Source organism: Neoarius graeffei, chromosome 3, assembly GCF_027579695.1.
Source record: "Neoarius graeffei isolate fNeoGra1 chromosome 3, fNeoGra1.pri, whole genome shotgun sequence".
Classification (NCBI taxonomy): domain Eukaryota; kingdom Metazoa; phylum Chordata; class Actinopteri; order Siluriformes; family Ariidae; genus Neoarius; species Neoarius graeffei.
The window spans coordinates 102,095,711-102,118,815 of NC_083571.1; the positions used below are offsets into that span (position 1 = coordinate 102,095,711).

The 23,105-nt window shown below is 42.7% G+C and overlaps 1 protein-coding gene across 2 annotated transcripts; it reads left to right on the plus strand.

The window, feature by feature from the left end:
* Positions 1-576: 576 nt before the first annotated feature.
* LOC132882995 (protein yippee-like 5) lies at positions 577-10,849 on the plus strand. 2 transcript variants are annotated; one of them, XM_060916114.1, is made up of 3 exons: positions 577-813; positions 4,729-4,873; positions 9,967-10,849. In XM_060916114.1, the coding sequence occupies exons 2-3, from the start codon at positions 4,733-4,735 to the stop codon at positions 10,189-10,191; spliced, it is 366 nt and encodes a 121-aa protein (XP_060772097.1). In that variant the 5' UTR covers positions 577-813; positions 4,729-4,732; the 3' UTR covers positions 10,192-10,849. The 2 variants fall into 2 exon arrangements, with proteins under 2 accessions (XP_060772097.1, XP_060772096.1); XM_060916113.1 differs by lacking the exon at positions 577-813 and adding an exon at positions 5,286-5,864 and having other exon boundaries at positions 4,783-4,873.
* Positions 10,850-23,105: the final 12,256 nt, after the last annotated feature.

Here is a 23,105-nt window from a genome sequence, read left to right on the forward strand (position 1 = left end):
AATACCTGAAGATGGGGCTAAAACACTTGAAGATGGGGCTAAAACACCTGAAGATGGGGCTAAAACACCTTAAGATGGGGCTAAACATAAAGCTGGGGCTAAAACACCTGAAGATGGGGCTAATATACTTGAAGATGGGGCTAAAACACCTGAAGATGGGGCTAATATACTTGAAGATGGGGCTAAAACACCTGAAGATGGGGCTAAACATAAAGCTGCGGCTAAAACACTTGAAGATGGGGTTAAACATAAAGCTAGTGCTAAAATACCAGATACCCTCACTGCACTAGTGTTATAGCAATGTCACTGTTTACAATGTTAATTTATATTAACTCATTAACGAAATTCCCTTTTATCCACTCTGATTAAATTTCTTGGTCCAATAAAAATCTCATTTAACAAAGTAAGTAAAAGTGAAATATTTGATCTTTTATACTGCGGGATGCGATTCTTTCTTCACACTAAAACAACCTCTGACGCAACACGCAGCCAATCGATTGCGTTGCAATACGCATGCGCACAATGTGATTCGGATTTTCTTTTTCTTTTTTTTTTTTTTGCACGGGGACGATTTCTCACACAGCACCGGATGTTGTTATAGCCTGCGGAACAGCTGAGAGCGAATCAGCACAGCACTGAAACTGACGGGCGCTTTGGAAAACGGCTTGAGGACAACAGCAACAAAAACACTAGTATAGACCGCGGTGGAAGGAGAACCATCGAGGAAAAAAAAAAATCGGTGAAGGAGCCTTGTCAGCCAAAAACAGTTCTGTTTTAACCGAACGGGTTTAATTGCAACAAGAACAAAAAGAGGTGAGATGTCCTCATAAGAAACAACTGGCGAGCTTAACGCCAGCTGTTTGCAAACTTACTAGCAAGTGTGTGTGTGTGTGTGTGTGTGTGTGTGTGTGTGTGAGAGAGAGAGAGAGAGAGAGAGAGACTGGTAATGCTCGCATTCAATATTATCGAGCTGCACTTTCTCCAGATGGATTTTGGAATTTCACAGAATTTCGAATCTCTAAGAATTTCGAATGAAAGGTTTTGGCTTGCCAACCGCCATTAAACCCAAAAGAAGAAGAAAGATTTTGGCATCATTAGAAAATTATATGATTGAACAAAATTGATGAACCGTGGGTTTGGATATCAACTTTTACTCAAATTTCCAATACATACATGCATACTCATATATGAGTGTGGGGAAATAAAGGAATTTTAAGCAGACTGTCACAGGACAGATAGTCTGAAATGTCTGTCCATCCAAATTTCAGCCTGTCCAAATGATGGGCCAAAGACCCGGAACAATACAGCTGGGGGCCCGGGGCCCAAAGTTGAAGGGCTTTAGATGCCTGGAGATGGCTTCTCAGCTATTTCCAGGCACATTTTTGTGATCTTCAAAAGCCAAAAATACACCAGACATTAGTTGCTAATTACACTACAAATTGAATATAATTTACAAGAAAATGTCAGAAGATTCAAGAAAAATATGCTTCGTGCGTGCACACAGGCCAGTTCCATGTCTAGAAAAAAAGTTTGATGCGGGGATGTTCCAGTTGGTTACAACTTACTGGTCCTCATATATAGGTATAATAATAACACTCGTGAAATGTTATGTCAACAATGACTTTCATACTGTGTTTATAATAAGTATACAAGACACTTATTAATTAACAATACAACTATTCTTACATCTCATCTCATTATCTGTAGCCGCTTTATCCTTCTACAGGGTCGTAGGCAAGCTGGAGCCTATCCCAGCTGACTACGGGCGAAAGGCGGGGTACACCCTGGACAAGTCGCCAGGTCATCACAGGGCTGACACATAGACACAGACAACCATTCACACTCACATTCACACCTACGGTCAATTTAGAGCCACCAGTTAACCTAACCTGCATGTCTTTGGGCTGTGGGGGAAACCGGAGCACCCGGAGGAAACCCACGCGGACACGGGGAGAACATGCAAACTCCACACAGAAAGGCCCTCGCCGGCCACGGGGCTCGAACCCGGACCTTCTTGCTGTGAGGCGATAGCGCTAACCACTACACCACCGTACCGCCCCTATTCTTACATAAGAGTTAAAATTTTGAGTCTGAGATTCCAAGTAACTCTGTAACAAAATGACTCAAAACTAGACATGGTGATATCATTTGGCATTCAGGCTAAAGTCTGCTGGACTAGAACTTAGAAAATAGAAGAAAATAAAAAAATCTATTAAAATATAAATCTGCATCCTCTGAAGCATATGACGATGACTGTCCATTCTTATTAGGAATAAAAAAAAATGCATGTAACATAATCATTGACTGGCAGTTTGGCACTTAACATAATACTGTACTGCAAAGTTTCATGTAAACTGAACTCTTAATCAACTGACTGGATCAATCAGATACTGTCAACCCTAAAACACTAGTTCAACTGCATCGTGCAATAAAAACAGCGAATACTGAGATTCTTCTTCTTATTATTATTATTATTATTGTCATATTTAGTGTGCTACTTGGGGGGGGGGGGGGGGTGCCTGTAAATTTTGGCGAGGCTAGGACTTTCAGTGGCCGAGTTATGAATTTTTAAATCCCTGCATGCATGACAGCAGCTGGAGCAAGGGCTCGTGTTAAAGCTTTCCACAATCCGCTCTTGCTCTTGACATCGGATTGGGCCGGTCCTGGGCTTGTTTGAAAGGTCTTGGGGAGAGGGAGGTGCCAGCATACATGTCAACCTATACGGAATGTCCGTATTTTATACGGATTTGATTCAATAAACGTAGTATACGGGCGTTCAAATAAAGTTATATGGATTCTTTTAAAAAACTTCAATATTTATTTAGAGCTATAATCAAGTCACACGATGATAAAAGAGCACATAACATTTACAAATGTACTGTACAACACAGAAAGCACAGACAGCCAGTAAAGAGTCTTATGAAATCGCGCATTATCTCGTGGTAGCGAGACTTCGTTCCACTTTTGATCATGCGCACACCGCATTGCAAGAATCCCGCCAACCGTGAAATAACATTTTGTTTGAAAAGCGTATTTCCACCTGAGTGACTTTCAATAGCGACTGAAAAGATTCCGAATGGGCACTTCAGCAAAGAAATTCAAAACACAATACAGCGGTAGGTTTCTCACTGAATGGAAGGACCTTTTCAATGGCATAATCCAACCGGCAGCCTCCAAAAACGAAGAATACGCACACTGCACACTGTGTGTGCGTGACATCAAAGTTGCAGCATCGGGAGTGTATGATGTGAAAGAACATTTCAGATCGAAACTACATCAGCGGAATACAAGCCAAAGGCAAAATCAGCCACTGATGACAGTATTTGCGTGCTCAAAAACTGATATGCCAACAACTGGAAAAGACAGAAAACACAAGGTAGTGGGCATTTTAGTTCAAGTTAGGCAGTGCTCTGTTTACCCCACAGTAACGCTGACTGTGAGAGAGTTTTCTCTCAAGTTAGGAAGATACACACAGAGAGCAGAAAGAACCTGAATGCAGACACACTGACCTGGCCTACTGCAGTGTAAGATCAACACAGCTAGACACTTGCTGTGACATGCAGCCTAGTGAGGTATTGGTGCAGAGTGCTAAAAAGGCTGTCATGGAGTACAATTCAGAACATTAGAGTGACACTTTGTGTTTTTGTCAAACATTGGAGCTTTGTATTCATTCTGAAGGTTTATTGTTATTAATATTGAATAAAAAGTAACTGGGATATCTCATCTCATTATCTCTAGCCGCTTTATCCTTCTACAGGGTCGCAGACAAGCTGGAGCCTATCCCAGCTGACTATGGGCGAAAGGCAGGGTACACCCTGGACAAGTCGCCAGGTCATCACAGGGCTGACACATAGACACAGACAACCATTCACACCTACGGTCAATTTGGAGTCACCAGTTAACCTAACCTGCATGTCTTTGGACTGTGGGGGAAACCGGAGCACCCGGAGGAAACCCACGCGGACACGGGGAGAACATGCAAACTCCACACAGAAAGGCCCTCGCCAGCCCCGGGGCTCGAACCCAGGACCTTCTTGCTGTGAGGCGACAGCGCTAACCACTACACCACCGTGCCGCCCGTAACTGGGATATATCATTGTTAATTATCATGCAAATTTTAGGTAAATTACTTTAATTTGCATCTTATAAGGATTTTGTAAGGGAAATAAGGATTTTGAAGGTTGGTTATACAGGTTTGATTGACCCAAGGTTGACATGTATGTGCCTGTAAATTTTGGCGGGGCTTCAGTGGCCGAATTATGACCTTATGTTTGTCCAGTGTAAGATTTGGAAGAAAATTAGAAGAAGTTTATACCCATATCTATACAATTTTTCATGGGTCATCTGGTCTGATGTTTTTGAAATACAGGCGGATGAATGCGAAAATTACTGGTGTGTGCGCGCGCGCGTTTTTTTTATTATTATTATTTTTTTTAAAATTATTATATAAACATACACGACTGGTGCCATGGCCTAATGGTTAGAGAAGCAGTTTTGGGACCAAAAGGTTGCTGGTTTGATTCCCTGGACCAGCAGGAATGGCTGAAATGCCCTTGAGTAAGGCACTTGATATGTTGGACGTTGCTCTGGATAAGAGTGTCTGCTACATGCCTGTAATATAACATCTAGTGGAGTCCTTTGAAGCATATGAATGAGTTTGTCCTTCCTCTCACTCACCCACAGTAAATATACTGATATGATGCATTCTGAATGGTTGTCTTGTTGCAGAACGATGGGCCGTATCTTCTTGGACCACATTGGAGGCACTCAACTCTTTTCCTGTGCCAACTGCAACACAGTCCTGACCAATCGCTCTAAGATCATCTCCACACGCTTCACAGGATCAACAGGCCGTGCTTTCCTCTTCAACAAGGTCAAACATTAATATGTTTAATACCTCCAATTTGTATGTTTTTGTAAAGCAAGTGATACAAGAGGATAGTCTTTGAATTACCAAAGCATTCCTTACAAATGGTGTCAAGAAACCTCCTAAAGTTCACACAGTATGTTCTCCAAGTTCACTTTTTATTTGGTTTTGCTTAAGTACACGTGATCATCTGAATTTGTCAAATGCATGCAATCATATGTTAAATAACTTTTTCCTAAAGCAGCAGAATGCATTCATATCACAAAAAAGTAAATGCACGTTTTAAATCAGAACTACAGATCAGTTCAAAGGTACAGTTCAAACGTCAAACTTTGCGTCACATTTCTTATCCAAGCATGTTGCCTGCACAGAGACAGAATGAATTCGTAGCTGTAAAAGTTTATTAATTGTTTTCTAGATTACAAGCCAAAGGAGCAAACTTCAGACACCAAATAAATTTCTCTCCTCCTCCTAAACCTCTTGCCAACATGGTTGAGCCCACCACTGCCACTGAACTCCGCCATGGTCTTGGCTGAGTGCCAGGACATCCTCCAGCCTCAAATTAATCTGCTTGAGGTCTTGAGGAACGACGATATTCCAACGGGTGTGTGGTCGGCCGCGAGGGCGTCTCTATCCCACCGATGGCGGATCAAACTCGTAAATGGTTCTCGTGGGGTGGTCGTCTGTGCAGCGCAGGATATGTCCGAGCCAACGAAAATGGCACTGTGCAATGGTGCGGAGGATATTTGGTTGGTTAGTCCTCTGCCGGAGCTCCTCGTTGGAGACCCAGTCATACCAATGCACCGCCAGTCATGGGGTGTCCTGGCCCACCATCATGGACTGGGGTAAGGTTGGACTACTCTTCGTCTGGCCTCTTCCTTTGGACCTGTCTGGCTTGGGTCGCCCTACCAGGAGCGATAGCTCTTGCCAGCATGGCTCTCAGGATCATCAGGACACCCAAGGCCGTCCACCACAGCAAGGTGGTAGTCCGCGGAAGGCAAGTTTTCCCTGATTGACCTAATTTCTGGTAAAGGGGTGTACTGTCTGTTTGTCTTGTAGTGCTGCTGCTCAACAAAACTATTTTCGAGATCATGTTATAGTGTAATGACACACAAATGGAGCTTTTTTGGCAAATCTCGATGGGTTTAATGTTAAAAAGAAAATAACCCACTCCCTTCTGTTAAGTGTGATTGAGTAAAAACTGTCTGTCTCTGGCAAGAAGCTACAGCTGGGCTGGAGTTGGATCTTCTAGCGGGACAGTGATCCAAAACATATAGTCCAGTGTCCACAGAATTAAACTTTTGGCATAGCTGTGTCAGTTCCCAATTGAAAACCTGAGAAAAGAGAACCTATGACCCGAGAGGATCCTGAGAGATTTGAGGAGTCTCAGTCTCCTTGCTCTGTATTCTCTCGTCTCACCAGACATTATAGAAGAAGGTTCTATTATAGTTGCACAAAGTAATTAATGCAGGCGTGCCAATAATTGTAACATGTTATGTTTATATAAAAAAAGTAGTTGATCATTTTTTTTTTTAAATAAGCTTTGATATTTTTCACCAAGACTAGATTAGAACCAGTTATTTTGAATTCATAATCTGTGATTTTTACATGTGACAGTTTAGAAGGACAAAAGAAAGTATTTGGATGGTGTGGTGGTGCAGTGTGTAGCATTGCAGCTTCACAGTCCTGGATTTGGTGCAGAGTTCAGGTTACTGTCTGTATGGAGTTTCTTATTCTCCTCATGTTCATCCTCCAGGTTCTGCATTTTCACGCCTACTGTCTTTATTTAAAAAAGGGAGGGGAAAAAAACCTTGCAGCTGGGCAGATTGGCTACACTAAATTGCCCCTCGGTCTGAATGAGTGTGCGTGCGCGCGCGCATGGTGCCCTGCAATGGACAGGTGTCCCATCTGTGGTGAATTTTTGCACCTTGCTCCCAGTGTTCCCACTATAGGCTTCAGATCCACTGTAACTCTGAACAGGATTAAAGTGGTAACTGAGTGAAGATGAATTAATAAAGAAGGTATTTATAATAATGTTAGCAACCAGCTGCAAGCTGGCTTAGTGGTCAGCGTGTCTGCCTCTCAACCGGGAGAGCGTGAGTTCTACTCGAGGTCAGGTCCTACCAAAGACCATCACAAAAAGTGGTACCTGCTGCCATCTGGTAAGGCACACCACAATACAGATGTGAGTAAGGAGTCAAACTTTCATGGTTGGAGGACCAGCCCCGTACTGAATTCCTAGCTATTTAATAGCCGAGGGCTACTAAAACGCTCCCCAGTGTGCCTTGTGGCATGGGAAGGACTTTGTAACCAATATAAATTGCAAATGGATTAAATAAGGAGTAAAAAAAATGTTATATTGTGTGAATAGAAGTTTTCAGCTGAGATTTGAAGGAAGTAATAGAAATGCAGTTAGAGAGCTTGGGGTAAGGTATTCCACAGTTTGGGGGCCATGGCACTAAAGTATTTACCACCCACCTGGGGTATAGAGATCTTGCAGTCATGTGACCAGAAAGTACACAGCCGCCATCTTGTCGGTCAACAGCACAGCTGAATATTGCTGCACTCATGTACAGAATGGATCAATTTCAACCGACGAACTACACGGCTCATTTTTCTAATGAACAGATAACTAGATATATGTCTAAAATAAACGATCTACAGATTAGTGACCCTTATGGCTTTCCGGACGTAGTTTTCACAACCGTGTCAGTGGATATGGAACTGCCAGCGGAATACCCGGACGTGTATAATTACCTCATTAACTTTCCCTCGCTGTTCAGTGGTGAAGCACTGCGTGCCTATAAATCTCTGGACAGTTATCTTTACAGAAATTCAGGAGTTGTCAGCGACTCAGATGTGGCATCTTGTAAACAAGAAAATGATCCTCACTGGATGGGTAAGTCACTTAAGTATTGAGTATAGCACTGACCAGCCGATTATAGAATAGAATAAGGTAATTCCAGCTGTAATTCCAAATCGTCCGTCTTGTTTACCATGGATCTGGCGTTGAAGAGGTAGAGGCTTAGCAGTGGAGGTTTGAGTGGCTGTTTTCTGAGCTTAGTCAACAGGCCGGCTCTGCAGCCTCGCTTTTGCTTCCTCTCCCGGCGCCGCCTCCTTCGCTTTGCTTCCGATAACAATCCACGGAGACCCCGCTGGTCTCGCTATCTCGTCCAGAATGTTTTTTTTTTTTTCTCATCCGGAGAATGTTGTGCATGCGATGGAAATCGCTACAAACCGTCATTTTCTGCTGGAAACCAATGTCCAGTAAGTCCATACGGTTGTAGTGGATATTGAAGTCCAGTACAGACGAACAACACGCAAAAATACACACAAAAAACATAAAAAACGTGCACAGGTAGGGAGAGCTTGTAGCCGCAGCCGTTGTAGTAGAATTGTATATAGTAGGTTTTTCCAGAAGAAAAGGCAGAAGTAGAACCAGAAGTAGAAGTAGAAGGCGGAAATATGGCGTTTGACCGACAAGATGGCGTCTGTCACAATCTGGATCGGCTGTGATGTCACATGCAAGTGCTCCATAGTCTGGTGTGGTGAACTAAAAACTATACTGATTCGATAGATGGAAAGCCATCATTGCATGCCCAAGGGGATGGATATAAGGAGAGATTAATAGGGGACCTAAAACAAAACATTGTGTGACAAGACTACTTTATGGGCTGGTGGGTTTTTATTGGTAGTTGTCCAGCAGATTTAGTTGGCTGTATGTAATGTAGTCAGCAAAGTGTTTTTACTCCTGCCCACCAACTCGGAAAAAAATCCTATTAACCTTGGGCGTAAAAGTGACTGTTTTCAGACATGGCTTAGTTTAGCAATATAAGTGGACTCTGTGCTTTTTTGCCTCAATCTGCACCATATGTGAATGCTCTAAATGAACTCCTGACTATTTCAGGAGGTAGTCTGAGGACTGTTTGCTTCAAGAAGAAATCACTTTTAGGCGGCACGGTGGTGTAGTGGTTAGCGCTGTCGCCTCACAGCAAGAAGGTCCTGGGTTCGAGCCCCGGGGCCGGCGAGGGCCTTTCTGTGCGGAGTTTGCATGTTCTCCCCGTGTCCGCGTAGGTTTCTTCCGGGTGCTCCAGTTTCCCCCACAGTCCAAAGACATGCAGGTTAGGTTAACTGGTGACTCTAAATTGACCGTAGGTGTGAATGTGAGTGTGAATGGTTGTCTGTGTCTATGTGTCAGCCCTGTGATGACCTGGCGACTTGTCCAGGGTGTACCCCGCCTTTCGCCCGTAGTCAGCTGGGATAGGCTCCAGTTTGCCTGCGACCCTGTAGAAGGATAAAGCGGCTAGAGATGATGAGATGAGAAATCACTTTTTCCTCTTTTTTTTTTATCAGCACATGTGATGTTACTCAAACTCAAAAATGCATGACATATTTGTCTGATATTCTCAACATTTGGGCTGAGGATTACATAAGAAACCAGGAAGTTACAGATCAGAAAAACACTTTTTTTTTTTTTTCCTGAAAAAATGAAGGTTAAGGGGTTTTACAGGACCCCATATGGTACCAGAACAAGTTAAACAAATGAGATAAAGGTGCATGCAAGTGCAAGACCAACTGGGAGTTAGGACAATCAATTAGCCATCTATTTTCTATATAACTGTGTATGTGAACTGCTGCTATGTATACAGCGTTTTTCACATCCGTGTCTGCATCCTTTTTGCGTATCTGGAGGACTAAAAGCCAACAGCTCATGATGTTGGCCTGGAGAATGTTAGCGACTCCAGTCGACTTGTCTCTGTGAAGCTGTCTTACAAATATGAAGAAATTCTGCTAGCTTTTCTTTGAAACATTACACAGTTGTTCTGGTTCTGAAAAGCTGTGTCCAAAATGAGCTACTATGACCTTTTACATAAGTATTTACAGTTCTTTGCATCATGCATGTTTTCATAAAAATAGAATTTCACTGTTTTCAAATAGATGGAGAACTATAGAATTAAAACAGGATGTATAACGTGATGTTACACACTGCACTGTTGATTTGAGAAGCGAGACACTTATAAATCAAATAAATGTATGCACAAAACCACACATGTGAACTGTGAGACTTTTTCATTTTATGAATATTTTCCTTTCTCCAGGTGGTGAATGTGCAGTACAGTGACGTACAGGACCGGGAGATGGTCACAGGGAGGCACATGGTGCGTGATGTCAGTTGTAAAAACTGCAACAGTAAGCTGGGCTGGATGTATGAGTTTGCCATTGACAACAGCCAACGCTACAAAGAAGGGCGCGTAATCCTAGAAAGGGCACTAGTAAGAGAGAGTGAGGGATTCAAGGAATATGTGCCATCCGATTCCTCCTGAACCTCTCCTCTCTTTTAACTCTATCTCTCTCTCTCTCTCTCTCTCTCTCTCTCTCTCTGTTACGCTGTTCATCTCAGTCACTGCCGTGTCTGAACATCATCTGAACAATGTATCTGCTTCTCACAAGTTAGTCCAGCCTTGTTTAGAGACTGCTAATAAACAACAAAACCGATTCAGCAGCCCATCCATGGCTTTTTTTTTTTAAAAACATGCTTTTATTCAAGAAAGATAAGACAATACTGATCCATTCATTTTGATACAATGTCTTGTTTTCTTATGAGAACCAATACCATCCCACTCGCACTACACATACTACCTTAAAAAAAAAAAAAGGAAGGGAGAGGAAGTTTGGGGGAAGGGGGGCTGTTCACATTCTGTTTAAAATGCACACAACCATCAGGGCCTTATATTATCTACTAGCAGGTTACCCGGGCGTGTTCTGGGGGGGGTTGCCCCCAGACTTCCATGTCAAATTTGGTGAAGATCCATCGAGAAATGGTGATATTAACCCAAGATAAACAAAAATCCATCACCCTGGGGCCCAAATATAGATTTTTCTGAGTTCTGCCACATTGTGGCTATCTCCTGTACTTGCGTGCCAAGTTTAGTGAAGATCTGTCGAGAGTTTGTGTTGATAAATGTAACGTGAAAGGCATTGAAGGAGGGAGGGAGGGGGTGGGTGGATGGATGGATGTTGTGCCCCCCCAGGGACCTCCCTGGGGCCCATACATGAATTTTGCTTATATCTGCAAAATTCCAGGTCATCCACGGACCTACTTGCCAAATTTGGTGAAAATCCGTTAAGGAATGGCGACGTTAGCTCAAGACAAACAAACTTTGTCGCTTATTATATAGATTATCTGAGGACAGACTGTTAAGTCTTTCAAAATACAATATCAGTGGATCCCATATTTTATGGAATGTTTTAGTTGATCCTCTAGTGAAATACCGTACTTTAATTTTTTCTAATTTCAGGAATAACATCAAAGCCAGAGTGATACTTTCAGTGGTTCAGGTGTTTTCCACTCCAACACTCTTCTTTTAGCTAAAAGGGAGGCAAAAGCAAATGCATTTTTCTTATTAGTGGGCATTAAGACCTCTTTTACAAATACTCCAAAAATGGCCATTTCTGTATTTGGTTGCACATTTGATGTCAAATGTGTGTGTTTTTTTTTTTTTTTTAATTATTTATACCCCTGCTCCGAGGGATACTGATTTACCTCTGTATGTCCGTCTGTTCGAAGCACCTTTTTTTCTTAGCAACCACAAATCATAGCCACCTGGTACCAAACTTCAGCTTGGGGTTCTATACCATGTGTGCTGTTTTCAGGTCTATCACACATCGACTTTGGTACCGAGCTTCAGCTTAGGGTTTTATACCATTTATATACCATTTTCGGGTCTGTCCCACATCGACTTCCTGTTTACTGACAATGTATTTACAAAACATATAGGGTGGCTTTTGATGGTATTTCAAAATGATAGTTTACCAGGATGCTATTTGAAACCCCTGGGGAGAACACTGCTCTTTACTTACTTATTTCAGGGTTAATTATTTGTTGACGTCAACATTCATAATAAGTGTCTTGTTCCTTCGATTGCTTGCATTCTGATATAAGCAAGAGTGGGGGGGATACGTAAGTGAGCAGTGGCTCACAGTTGATCTTGTTTGTTTAGAATTTTTCACAGATGGATGACCAAAAGTCTCTTAATCTAGGCCAAGTCCAAAACATATGATCCATGTCAGCTGAGGTAGAATTACAGTGGTCATACCTGTCCTCAATGTCAGGATGCATTTTAGATAGTTTTGATTTGGTGTAATAAATCTGGTGAAAGACTTTAAACTGTATGAGGCTGAGACGGGCACAGGAGGATGTTCCGTGAACTCTACTCTGAGCACAGTCCCAGACTGCATCAGAAATTTCGATTCCCAAGTTCTTCAGCTCATTCCATTCTAACTTTATCCAATGACACCATTTGAAGAGAAATGATTGTGTTTGAGATCTGGCCTTTACACTGCACAGGCATTTGCAAGATGTTCTCCAACCCTGAAAGGTTGGATTCCAACTTTGAACAAAGTGATGGACCTGAAAGTATCTAAATAAGTCTGACCACTGTAGTTTAAGTTTTTCAGTGAGTTCATTAAAGCTGCCAAAAAGACCATCTATGTAGAAGTCATTACATCTCACAAGACCAACTCTTTGCCACTGTGGAAGGGTATGAGCCAGTCTGGCTGTAGGAAAGAGGTGATTATTGCAAATAGGGCTAAACATGGAAAAGGAGACAAATTTTGAATTTTTGTCTAAATTGTGCCCATATTTTGAGAGTAGAAATTACTACAGGGCTTGATGTATATTGTGATCAGTGTTGCCAGATACTGCTGACGTTTTCCAGCCCAAAATATGTTCAAATCCGCCAAAATGCACTTAAAACCGCCCAATCTGGCAACACTGATTGTGATTGGTGAGAGTGGTAATTTTGCTGTGATCAGTGAGGTTTTTTTTTTTTTTTTTTAAATTTATTCTACTGTCTGTATGGTGAACGTGTGTAAAGTAAGAGAATTCCTTTTTATGCGGATATAAAAGCCTCCATAGGTCAACACAACCAGTCCGATTCATGAATTCACAGAGAGCCTGGGACATGGTATGGTAACAGCTTTGCCGCAGATATGAATCTTTGCAGTGCCTTCTTAAGGACTGCAGAAAAAATAATCACCAAGGAGCTGCCTGCTTTTGAGGACGTATTCACGTACCGCTGCCTGCAGAAAACACACTGCATCATAAAGAACTCATCCCACCCTGCCCATCAGCTATTCGAATGTTTGCCCTCAGGCAAGCTTCTGCACCACAAGATTCAAAAACAGTTTCTACCCCAAATCTATCACCACACTGAACTCTGCTCTGAAGTCACACACACACCACAGTCAATAACATGTCGATGTACAGTAACCACAGCTTATTAAATATTTATTTTTATGGTTCTTTAACTATTAAGTGCATTATCCTCCATTGTGTACAACCCCGATTCCAAAAAAGTTGGGACAAAGTACAAATTGTAAATAAAAACGGAATGCAATGATGTGGAAGTTTCAAAATTCCATATTTTATTCAGAATAGAACATAGATGACATATCAAATGTTTAAACTGAGAAAATGTATCATTTAAAGAGAAATTAGGTAATTTTAAATTTCATGACAACAACACATCTCAAAAAAGTTGGGGCAAGGCCATGCTTACCACTGTGAGACATCCCCTTTTCTCTTTACAACAGTCTGTAAATGTCTGGGGACTGAGGAGACAAGTTGCTCAAGTTTAGGGATAGGAATGTTAACCCATTCTTGTCTAATGTAGGATTCTAGTTGCTCAACTGTCTTAGGTCTTTTTTGTCGTATCTTCCATTTTATGATGCGCCAAATGTTTTCTATGGGTGAAAGATCTGGACTGCAGGCTGGCCAGTTCAGTACCTGGACCCTTCTTCTACGCAGCCATGATGCTGTAATTGATGCAGTATGTGGTTTGGCATTGTCATGTTGGAAAATGCAAGGTCTTCCCTGAAAGAGGCGTTGTCTGGATGGGAGCATATGTTGCTCTAGAACCTGGATATACCTTTCAGCATTGATGGTGTCTTTCCAGATGTGTAAGCTGCCCATGCCACATGCACTAATGCAACCCCATACCACCAGAGATGCAGGCTTCTGAACTGAGCGCTGATAACAATTTGGGTCGTCCTTCTCCTCTTTAGTCCGAATGACACGGCGTCCCTGATTTCCATAAAGAACTTCAAATTTTGATTCGTCTGACCACAGAACAGTTTTCCACTTTGCCATGGTCCATTTTAAATGAGCCTTGGCCCAGAGAAGACGTCTGCGCTTCTGGATCATGTTTAGATACGGCTTCTTCCTCTTTGAACTATAGAGTTTTAGCTGGCAACGGCGGATGGCACGGTGAATTGTGTTCACAGATAATGTTCTCTGGAAATATTCCTGAGCCCATTTTGTGATTTCCAATACAGAAGCATGCCTGTATGTGATGCAGTGCCGTCTAAGGGCCCGAAGATCACGGGGACCCAGTATGGTTTTCCGGCCTTGACCCTTACACACAGAGATTCTTCCAGATTCTCTGAATCTTTTGATGATATTATGCACTGTAGATGATGATATGTTCAAACTCTTTGCAATTTTACACTGTCGAACTCCTTTCTGATATTGCTCCACTATTTGTCGGCGCAGAATTAGGGGGATTGGTGATCCTCTTCCCATCTTTACTTCTGAGAGCCGCTGCCACTCCAAGATGCTCTTTTTATACCCAGTCATGTTAATGACCTATTGCCAATTGACCTAATGAGTTGCAAATTGGTCCTCCGGCTGTTCCTTTTTTGTACCTTTAACTTTTCCAGCCTCTTATTGCCCCTGTCCCAACTTTTTTGAGATGTGTTGCTGTCATGAAATTTCAAAATGTCTCACTTTCGACATTTGATATGTTGTCTATGTTCTATTGTGAATACAATATCAGATTTTGAGATTTTGTAAATTATTGCATTCCATTTTTATTTACAACTTGTACTTTGTCCTAACTTTTTTGGAATTGGGGTTGTGATATCTCTTACCACAATTCCTATGACCAAGTGCAATACCTACTACCAAATGCTCACTGTATGTTATGTGGATGTCTGTAGATTGTATATCTTTCCTGTTTGTAAATTTTGTCCATATCCTGTAAATTTGTAAACCCTTATACTACATGTGTGGGGTTTGCATGTTCTCCCTGTGTCCGCGTGGGTTTCCTCCGGTGCTCCGGTTTCCCCCACAATCCAAAAAGACATGCGGTTAGGTTAATATGGGACGGCCTTGGGCTGAGGTGCCCTTGAGCGAGGCACCTAACTCCCAACTGCTCCCAGGGCGCTGTTAGCATGGCTGCCCACTGCTGTGGGTATGTGTGTGTGTGCTCATTGCTCACGTGTGTGTGTGTGTGTGTGTGTGTGTGCTCATTGCTCACGTGTGTGTGTGTGTGTGTGTGTGTGTGTGTGTGTGTGTTTTCACTGCTTCAGATGGGTTAAATGCAGAGAGGAAATTTCACAAGTGTGTGATGAATAAAGTTGTGCTTTCTTCTTTTTTTCAATACTATACATCTTGTTTGTAAATCTTGCATCTTTTATGTAAATCTCTTTTATGAGTGTATATATTGAGGTCCATTTTGTAAGGCAGTGCACTGAATTTCGTTGTGTATCTTTCACAATGACAATAAAGCAATCCTGAATTTTGGAACGTGTCAAAGTTTTAGGATTAGAGTGCTCTATAGCTGGGTCAATGACCGTATTCAGATCTCCATCAAGAATTGGACCTATGTGAATTTAAATTTGGTATTAAGGAAGTAAGTTTGTTAATGAAGCTAACATCTTCCCAGTTAGGGGCATATACAGTGGTGCTTGAAAGTTTGTGAACTCTTTAGAATTTTCCATATTTCTACACAAATATGACCTAAAACAACATCAGTTTTTCACACAAGTTCTAAAAGTAGATAAAGAGAACCCAGTTAAACAAATGAGACAAAAATATTATACTTGGCCATTTTATTTATTGAGGAAAATGATCCAATATTGCATCTGTGAGTGGCAAAAGTATGTGAACCTCTAGGATTAGCAGTTAATTTGAAGGTGAAATTAGAGTCAGGTGTTTTCAGTCAATGGGATGACAATCAGGTGTGAGTGGGCACCCTGTTTTATTTAAAGAACAGGGATCTATCAAAGTCTGATCTTCATAACTCATTTGTGGAAGTGTATCATGGTATGAACAAAGATTTCTGAGGATCTCAGAAAAAGTGTTGTTGATGCTCATCAGGCTGGAAAAGGTTATAAAACCATCTCTAAAGAGTTTGGACTCCACCAATCCACAGTCAGACAGATTGTGTACAAATGGAGGAAATTCAAGACCATTGTTACCCTCCCCAGGAGTGGTCAACCAACAAAGATCACTCCAAGAGCAAGGTGTGTGATAGTTGCCGAGGTCACAATGGTCCCCAGGGTAACTTCTAAGCAACTGAAGGCTTCTCTCACATTGGCTAATGTTAATGTTCATGAGTCCACCATCAGGAGAACACTGAAGAACAATGGTGTGCATGGCAGGGTTGCAAGGAGAAAGCAACTGCTCTCCAAAAAGAACACTACTGCTAATCTGCAGTTTGCCAAAGGTCATGTGGACAAGCCAGAAGGCTATTGGAAAAATGTTTTGTGGACGGATGAGACCAAAATAGAACTTTTTAGTTTAAATGAGGAGCGTTATCTTTGGAGAAAGGAAAACACTGCATTCCAGCATAAGAACCTTATCCCATCTGTGAAACATGGTGGTGGTAGTATTGTGGTTTGGGCCTGTTTTGCTGCATCTGGGCCAGGACGGCTTGCCATCATTGATGGAACAATGAATTCTGAATTATACCAACGAATTCTAAAGGAAAATGTCAGGACATCTGTCCATGAACTGAATCTCAAGAGAAGGTGGGTCATGTAGCAAGACAACGACCCTAAGCACACAAGTCGTTCTACCAAAGAATGGTTAAAGAAGAATAAAGTTAATGTTTTGGAGTGGCCAAGTCAAAGTCCTGACCTTAATCCAATCGGAATGTGGAAGGACCTGAAGCAAGCAGTTCATGTGAGGAAACCCACTAACATCCCAGAGTTGAAGCTGTTCTGTACGGAGGAATGGGCTAAAATTCCTCCAAGCCGGTGTGCAGGACTGATCAACAGTTACCAGAAACGTTTAGTTGCAGTTATTGCTGCACAAGGGGGTCACACCAGATACTGAAAGCAAAGGTTCACATACTTTTGCCACTCACAGATATGTAATATTGGATAATTTTCCTCAATAAATAAATGACCAAGTATAATATTTTTGTCTCATTTGTTTAACTGGGTTCTCTTTATCTACTTTTAGGAGTTGTGTGAAAATCTGATGATGTTTTAGGTCATCTCATCTCATTATCTCAAGCCGCTTTATCCTTCTACAGGGTCGCAGGCAAGCTGGAGCCTATCCCAGCTGACTACGGGCGAAAGGCGGGGTACACCCTGGACAAGTCGCCAGGTCATCACAGGGCTGACACATAGACAACCATTCACACTCACATTCACACCTACGGTCAATTTAGAGTCACCAGTTAACCTAACCTGCATGTCTTTGGACTGTGGGGGAAACCGGAGCACCCGGAGGAAACCCACGCGGACACGGGGAGAACATGCAAACTCCACACAGAAGGGCCCTCGCCGGCCCCGGGGCTCGAGCCCAGGACCTTCTTGCTGTGAGGCGACAGCGCTAACCACTCCACCACCGTGCCACCCCTTTTTAGGTCATATTTATGCAGAAATATAGAAAATTCTAAAGGGGTCATAAACTTTCAAGCACCACTGTATGCTAACAAGTACAAATGCGGTGTTGAAGAGGGAACCTCAAGCTATTATAAATCACCCTTGAGTATCTGAGATTGCTTATGATGGAGTAAATATTGTTGTTATTATTATTCCCCCTCCCACATTTGTGTTAAAGTTAGAATGAAAAGTCTGTCCAATCCAATTTTTCCTGAGTCTAACCTGATCTGCTATGGTTAAATGCATTTCTTGCAAAAATGCTATTTCTGCATTTAATTTTTTTCAAGTGGGAAAATATTCATGCTCTTTTAATTGGCCCATTCATCATACCCTTAACATTCCAACTTACAAATCGGAGAGATGACCTTCCTACTTCGGCCCTAATGTCATCTGTGATGTCAAGTTTGATCATAATTTTGCCTTCTAAGACACCATAAACAGTAATTTATCAGTTTTTAGAGTTAAGGATCAAAAATTATATAGCCTCCAGCCATATATTGATTGGTGGCCAATTTGCTGTGACCGCTAACAACATCCTGAACATCTTACATTCTTCAAGTAGTAATTATTACCGGCGAACCATAATGTTTCTTATAATGACAATTGCATCTTGAGAATGTTCTTTGAAACTGCTCTGTTGAGCTAGCATACATGCAAACTTTTGATTTGATCAGCTAGCTAATCAGAGTTTCTTCAGTTACTTTGTTCGTTTACATAAGTCAAATGAAAAATCCAATTAAAAACTTCAAGTTCAAACTTTCCTTCAAAAAACTCCGTTCTCTTTAAATCGAGAATGATCAATCATAGACAGGGGCGGATCCAGATAAATGGGGAGGGAGGTGGGGCGTTAACCCAGTAAGGCCGGGAGTCTGGGGGCCGCCAGAGGCCCTTGGAAGCTCTGCAGTTTTTAAATGCCCGGAGATGCATTTTGAGCTGTCGGAGACATGTCGTAAATGAAACCTCTTAAAGAAAATGATCATATCAAAAATGTTTGAAAAGTAGGAACTTTCCAAACTATTTTATTAGTCACTGAAAGTGATATTGTCAGAGTTGCAGGTATATGCATAGAACATAATTACCAATGGTATATGGTAATATTTATGAAAGTTGCATTGTCATATAATGCATTACCACATGACACACTACAGTGTAGTACCCTGACCACAAAACACATATCAATAAATTATTACTATTTTAGCAACTGCAATCTGAACTACTGCTCACGACATTCAATGTACATGTAAGACAGTGAATATACTCAGGTAAACTGAGGGAATGTAAGTGGCCACTTAAGTCAAGTTTATATGTATCGTGCTTTTAACAATAGACATTGTTGCAAAGCAGCTTTACAGAAAATTAAAGACTTTAAACATGAGATGATTTTATCCCTAATTTATCCCCAATGAGCAAGCCTGTGGGGATGGTGGCAAGGAAAAACTCCCTCAGACAACATGAGGAAGAAACCTCGAGAGGAACCAGACTCAAAAGGGAACCCATCCTCATCTGGATGATAACCGATAACGTGATTATAAATAACTCACTTCTATAACCGTGTCCTATAGAGTCACAAAGTATAACTGTGAAAACAGAAAAATCATGGTAGTTTTAACGTGAAGTCTGTTTTGTTGAAGTTATAAACTGTTCATGACAACTGCAGTCCTAAAGTTAGCAAGTCAACTGTAGTCCTCAGACATAAAATCATTATTGTAAGTGTCCAGAGCCATCTTTCAAGTGCAACTTTCAACTGTCCATATCGACCCGTCCTCCACAGGAGCAAGGTGATGAGACTCCAGCCAGACATAGGGCATCAGGATGGATCAGGCAGGTCTGAGGAGCAGAAGGAACAGCATCCTACTGATGTCTCAGGATTGACATGTAACTCAGAGGGACAGACAGATTGGGGGGGGGGGACACAGGTTGTTAGGTATGCCCAATGTCACCTGATGAGTAAGAACAGGACACATTTTGCACTGAGTGCAAGCAGGGACTCTGGCAAAACTAACTATGGCAACATAACAAAAAGGGGAGAGCCAGAAGGTAGCCTAGACATGAGGATGGTCTGGGACATAAAGCAGCCAGCCACTACACCGTCAACAAATCTGAGTGAGTGAGTGGGGGGCTGACAGCATCCATACATCCCAGTTTACCAGAACACTCTATGCCTGAGAACCCTCCAGATCTCCTCCTTTACCTAATAAAAACTATTAACAAAAGGCTTGATGAAACAGATGTTTTCAGCCTAGACTTAAAGGAGATACGCACAGCCTTTATTTTTAAATAAATTTCTGAGTGGATAGTATCTCCATACTTGACTCTTGTATGCTGCATAAATGGAAATTAAAAATATATATTTTTGAGAGTTAAAATCGACCGCATGGGGTGGCACGGTGGTGTAGTGGTTAGCGCTGTCGCCTCACAGCAAGAAGGTCCAGGTTCGAGCCCCGTGGCTGGCGAGGGCCTTTCTGTGTGGAGTTTGCATGTTCTCCCCGTGTCCGCGTGGGTTTCCTCCGGGTGCTCCGGTTTCCCCCACAGTCCAAAGACATGCAGGTTAGGTTAACTGGTGACTCTAAATTGACCGTAGGTGTGAATGTGAGTGTGAATGGTTGTCTGTGTCTGTCAGCCCTGCAATGACTTGGCGACTTGTCCAGGGTGTACCCCGCCTTTCGCCCGTAGTCAGCTGGGATAGGCTCCAACTTGCCTGCGACCCTGTAGAACAGGATAAAGCGGCTACAGATAATGAGATGAGAAAATCGACCGCAAAGTTGACATTCGAGCTGCCCTGCTGAGCCAGCCAGCCCTGAGTGCTTGACGTCACAGCAGGAACCGGTTTTAAGGCCGAGGCCTTTTACAGCTATAGACCAAAGTCATATAAATAAAAATTGATGGTGAAAGTAATGCCGCTTTTCCACTACAAACGCGGCTGAGCTGTGCCGTGCCGAGTCGAGCTGAGTCGAGCTGAGCGGGGCTGTTGGAGTTGCATTTCGACTACAACCGCGCTGAACCGTGCTGGCTGGAAGTGGGTGGACACATTGGGTGGAGTTAGCGAAAGTGGGTGGACGTCATGTGATGTCGTTAAGCAGCGCAAACAGTGACATCAGTGACAGTGGCGGAACAAGTCAGAGCCGGGCCGGGGGCGGGGCAAATGACCGGGCCCTTTATTAAAGCTTATCATAACATCATTTTAGGCTACAAAATGTCCGCAACTGCGGTGTTTACCAATTTCAACACTACCGGGTGCAACTATATGTTATTTAGTACATCAAGTCCTTCAAACGAACATGTAACTCAGAAACAAAAAACATTAGGATACTGTACATGGCTCATAATAAAACATCAATAGCCTATACTGCGCACATTATTTGAAGGGCATACGAATGAGCGCTCAGAGGTTGCAACGGTGACAGGAAGAGTCAGAAATAAAAGGAGGGCGGTGCAAACCTCACTGAATGCACTGTGTTTACCAATTTCAACACTCCGGGGTGCAACTATGTTATTTTGTACATTAAGTCCTTCAAACGAACATGTAACTCAGAAACAAAAAAAACATTAGGCGACATACTGTACATGGCTCATAATAAAACATCAATAGCCTACTGCGCGCATTATTTGAAGGGCATACGACGAGCCTTGCGCTCCGCGAACTCGTGCACGATGCTCTGTATGTCACTGATTCAGTGAGCTTTTAAGCGGTAGTCTCACGACCCGGATAGTAAACAATAAACATGGAGGACATGGAGTCGTTAGTGTTGCTGGTCTTGGTGCTGTGGCTTGTTGTCACCGACAACGCCAACAGATACTGGCAAGAGCGTATAGATGAGGCGAGGCGCATAAGGCTTCAGAAATTCTCGTAATTCGTAATTATTATTCTTCCGGGTTTGTGGTGTTTACAGATCCCAGCGCGCTCGCGGGGCGTGTGTGGGCATGTGAGGACACGCCTCCTCACCAATCAGTGCACAGGGGAGTGTCTGCTCACGCCCCCAACCTCACTCGGCTCGGTTTGGCTCGCTTCAGCCCCACTCCAAAACGGTGCGAGTTTTAGGGGCTAAGCAGGGCTGAAACGAGCTGAGTCGTGCTGGTTTTTGGTAGTCGAAACGCGAGCCGTGTCGGGCTGAAGTGAGCTGAAAAAGGGTAGTGGAAAAGGGCCATAAGAAATACCATTACCAACTTGCTCAACTAAGACTGATTTGACTTCACTGATTGTGGGCTGACTCTCATTAAAACAGGATCGGTGTTATAACTTATGCAACATACATGTACAGTGGTGCTTGAAAGTTTGTGAACCCTTTAGAATTTTCTATATTTCTGCATAAATATGACCTAAAACATCATCAGATTTTCACACAAGTCCTAAAAGTAGATAAAGAGAACCCAGTTAAACAAATGAGACAAAAAATATTATACTTGGTCATTTATTTATTGAGGAAAATGAGCCAATATTACATATTTCTGAGAGGCAAAAGTATGTGAACCTTTGCTTTCAGTATCTAGTGCGACCCCCTTGTGCAGCAATAACTGCAACTAAACGTTTCCGGTAACTGTTGATCAGTCCTGCACACCGGCTTGGAGGAATTTTAGCCCATTCCTCCGTACAGAACAGCTTCAACTCTGGGATGTTGGTGGGTTTCCTCACATGAACTGCTCGATTCAGGTCCTTCCACAACATTTCGATTGGATTAAGGTCAGGACTTTGACTTGGCCATTCCAAAACATTAACTTTCATCTCATCTCATTATCTCTAGCCGCTTTATCCTGTTCTACATGGTCACAGGCAAGCTGGAGCCTATCCCAGCTGACTACGGGCGAAAGGCGGGGTACACCCTGGACAAGTCGCCAGGTCATCACAGGGCTGACACATAGCCACAGACAACCATTCACACTCACATTCACACCTACGGTCAATTTAGAGTCACCAGTTAACCTAACCTGCATGTCTTTGGACTGTGGGGAAACCGGAGCACCCGGAGGAAACCCACGCGGACACGGGGAGAACATGCAAACTCCGCACAGGCCCTCGCCGGCCACGGGGCTCGAACCCGGACCTTCTTATTGTGAGGCGACAGCGCTAACCACTACACCACCGTGCTGCCCCAACATTAACTTTATTCTTCTTTAACCATTCTTTGGTAGAACGACTTGTGTGCTTAGGGTCGTTGTCTTGCTGCATGACCCACCTTCTCTTGAGATTCAGTTCATGGACAGATGTCCTGACATTTTCCTTTAGAATTCGCTGGTATAATTCAGAATTCATTGTTCCATCAATGATGGCAAGCCGTCCTGGCCCAGATGCAGCAAAACAGGCCCAAAATGGCATGTGTACCATGTACATACACAGGGTATAGTGAGTACAGGAATACCCTATTAATGAATATGAGCAGTAGCTGGACAGCTGACACGTGTGTATGCAGTATGCCTGCTGCAGCATCTTATCATTTTGGCTTGTGAACATGAGTGTTAACAATACCATAAACATAATAGGATGGCACAGACCCTTTACATGTAGTCAACAGTGCAGTCCGGGAATACGGTATGTTATTATGTCATTGCATGAAGTTCCCACGCC

Coding starts and splice junctions, on each gene's coding strand:
- LOC132882995 (XM_060916113.1), top strand. CDS start 5,529: ATGGTTCTCGTGGGGTGGTCGTCTGTGCAGCGCAGGATATGTCCGAGC. Junction 5,865..9,966: donor AAGGTGGTAGTCCGCGGAAG/GCAAGTTTTCCC, acceptor TCCTTTCTCCAG/GTGGTGAATGTGCAGTACAG.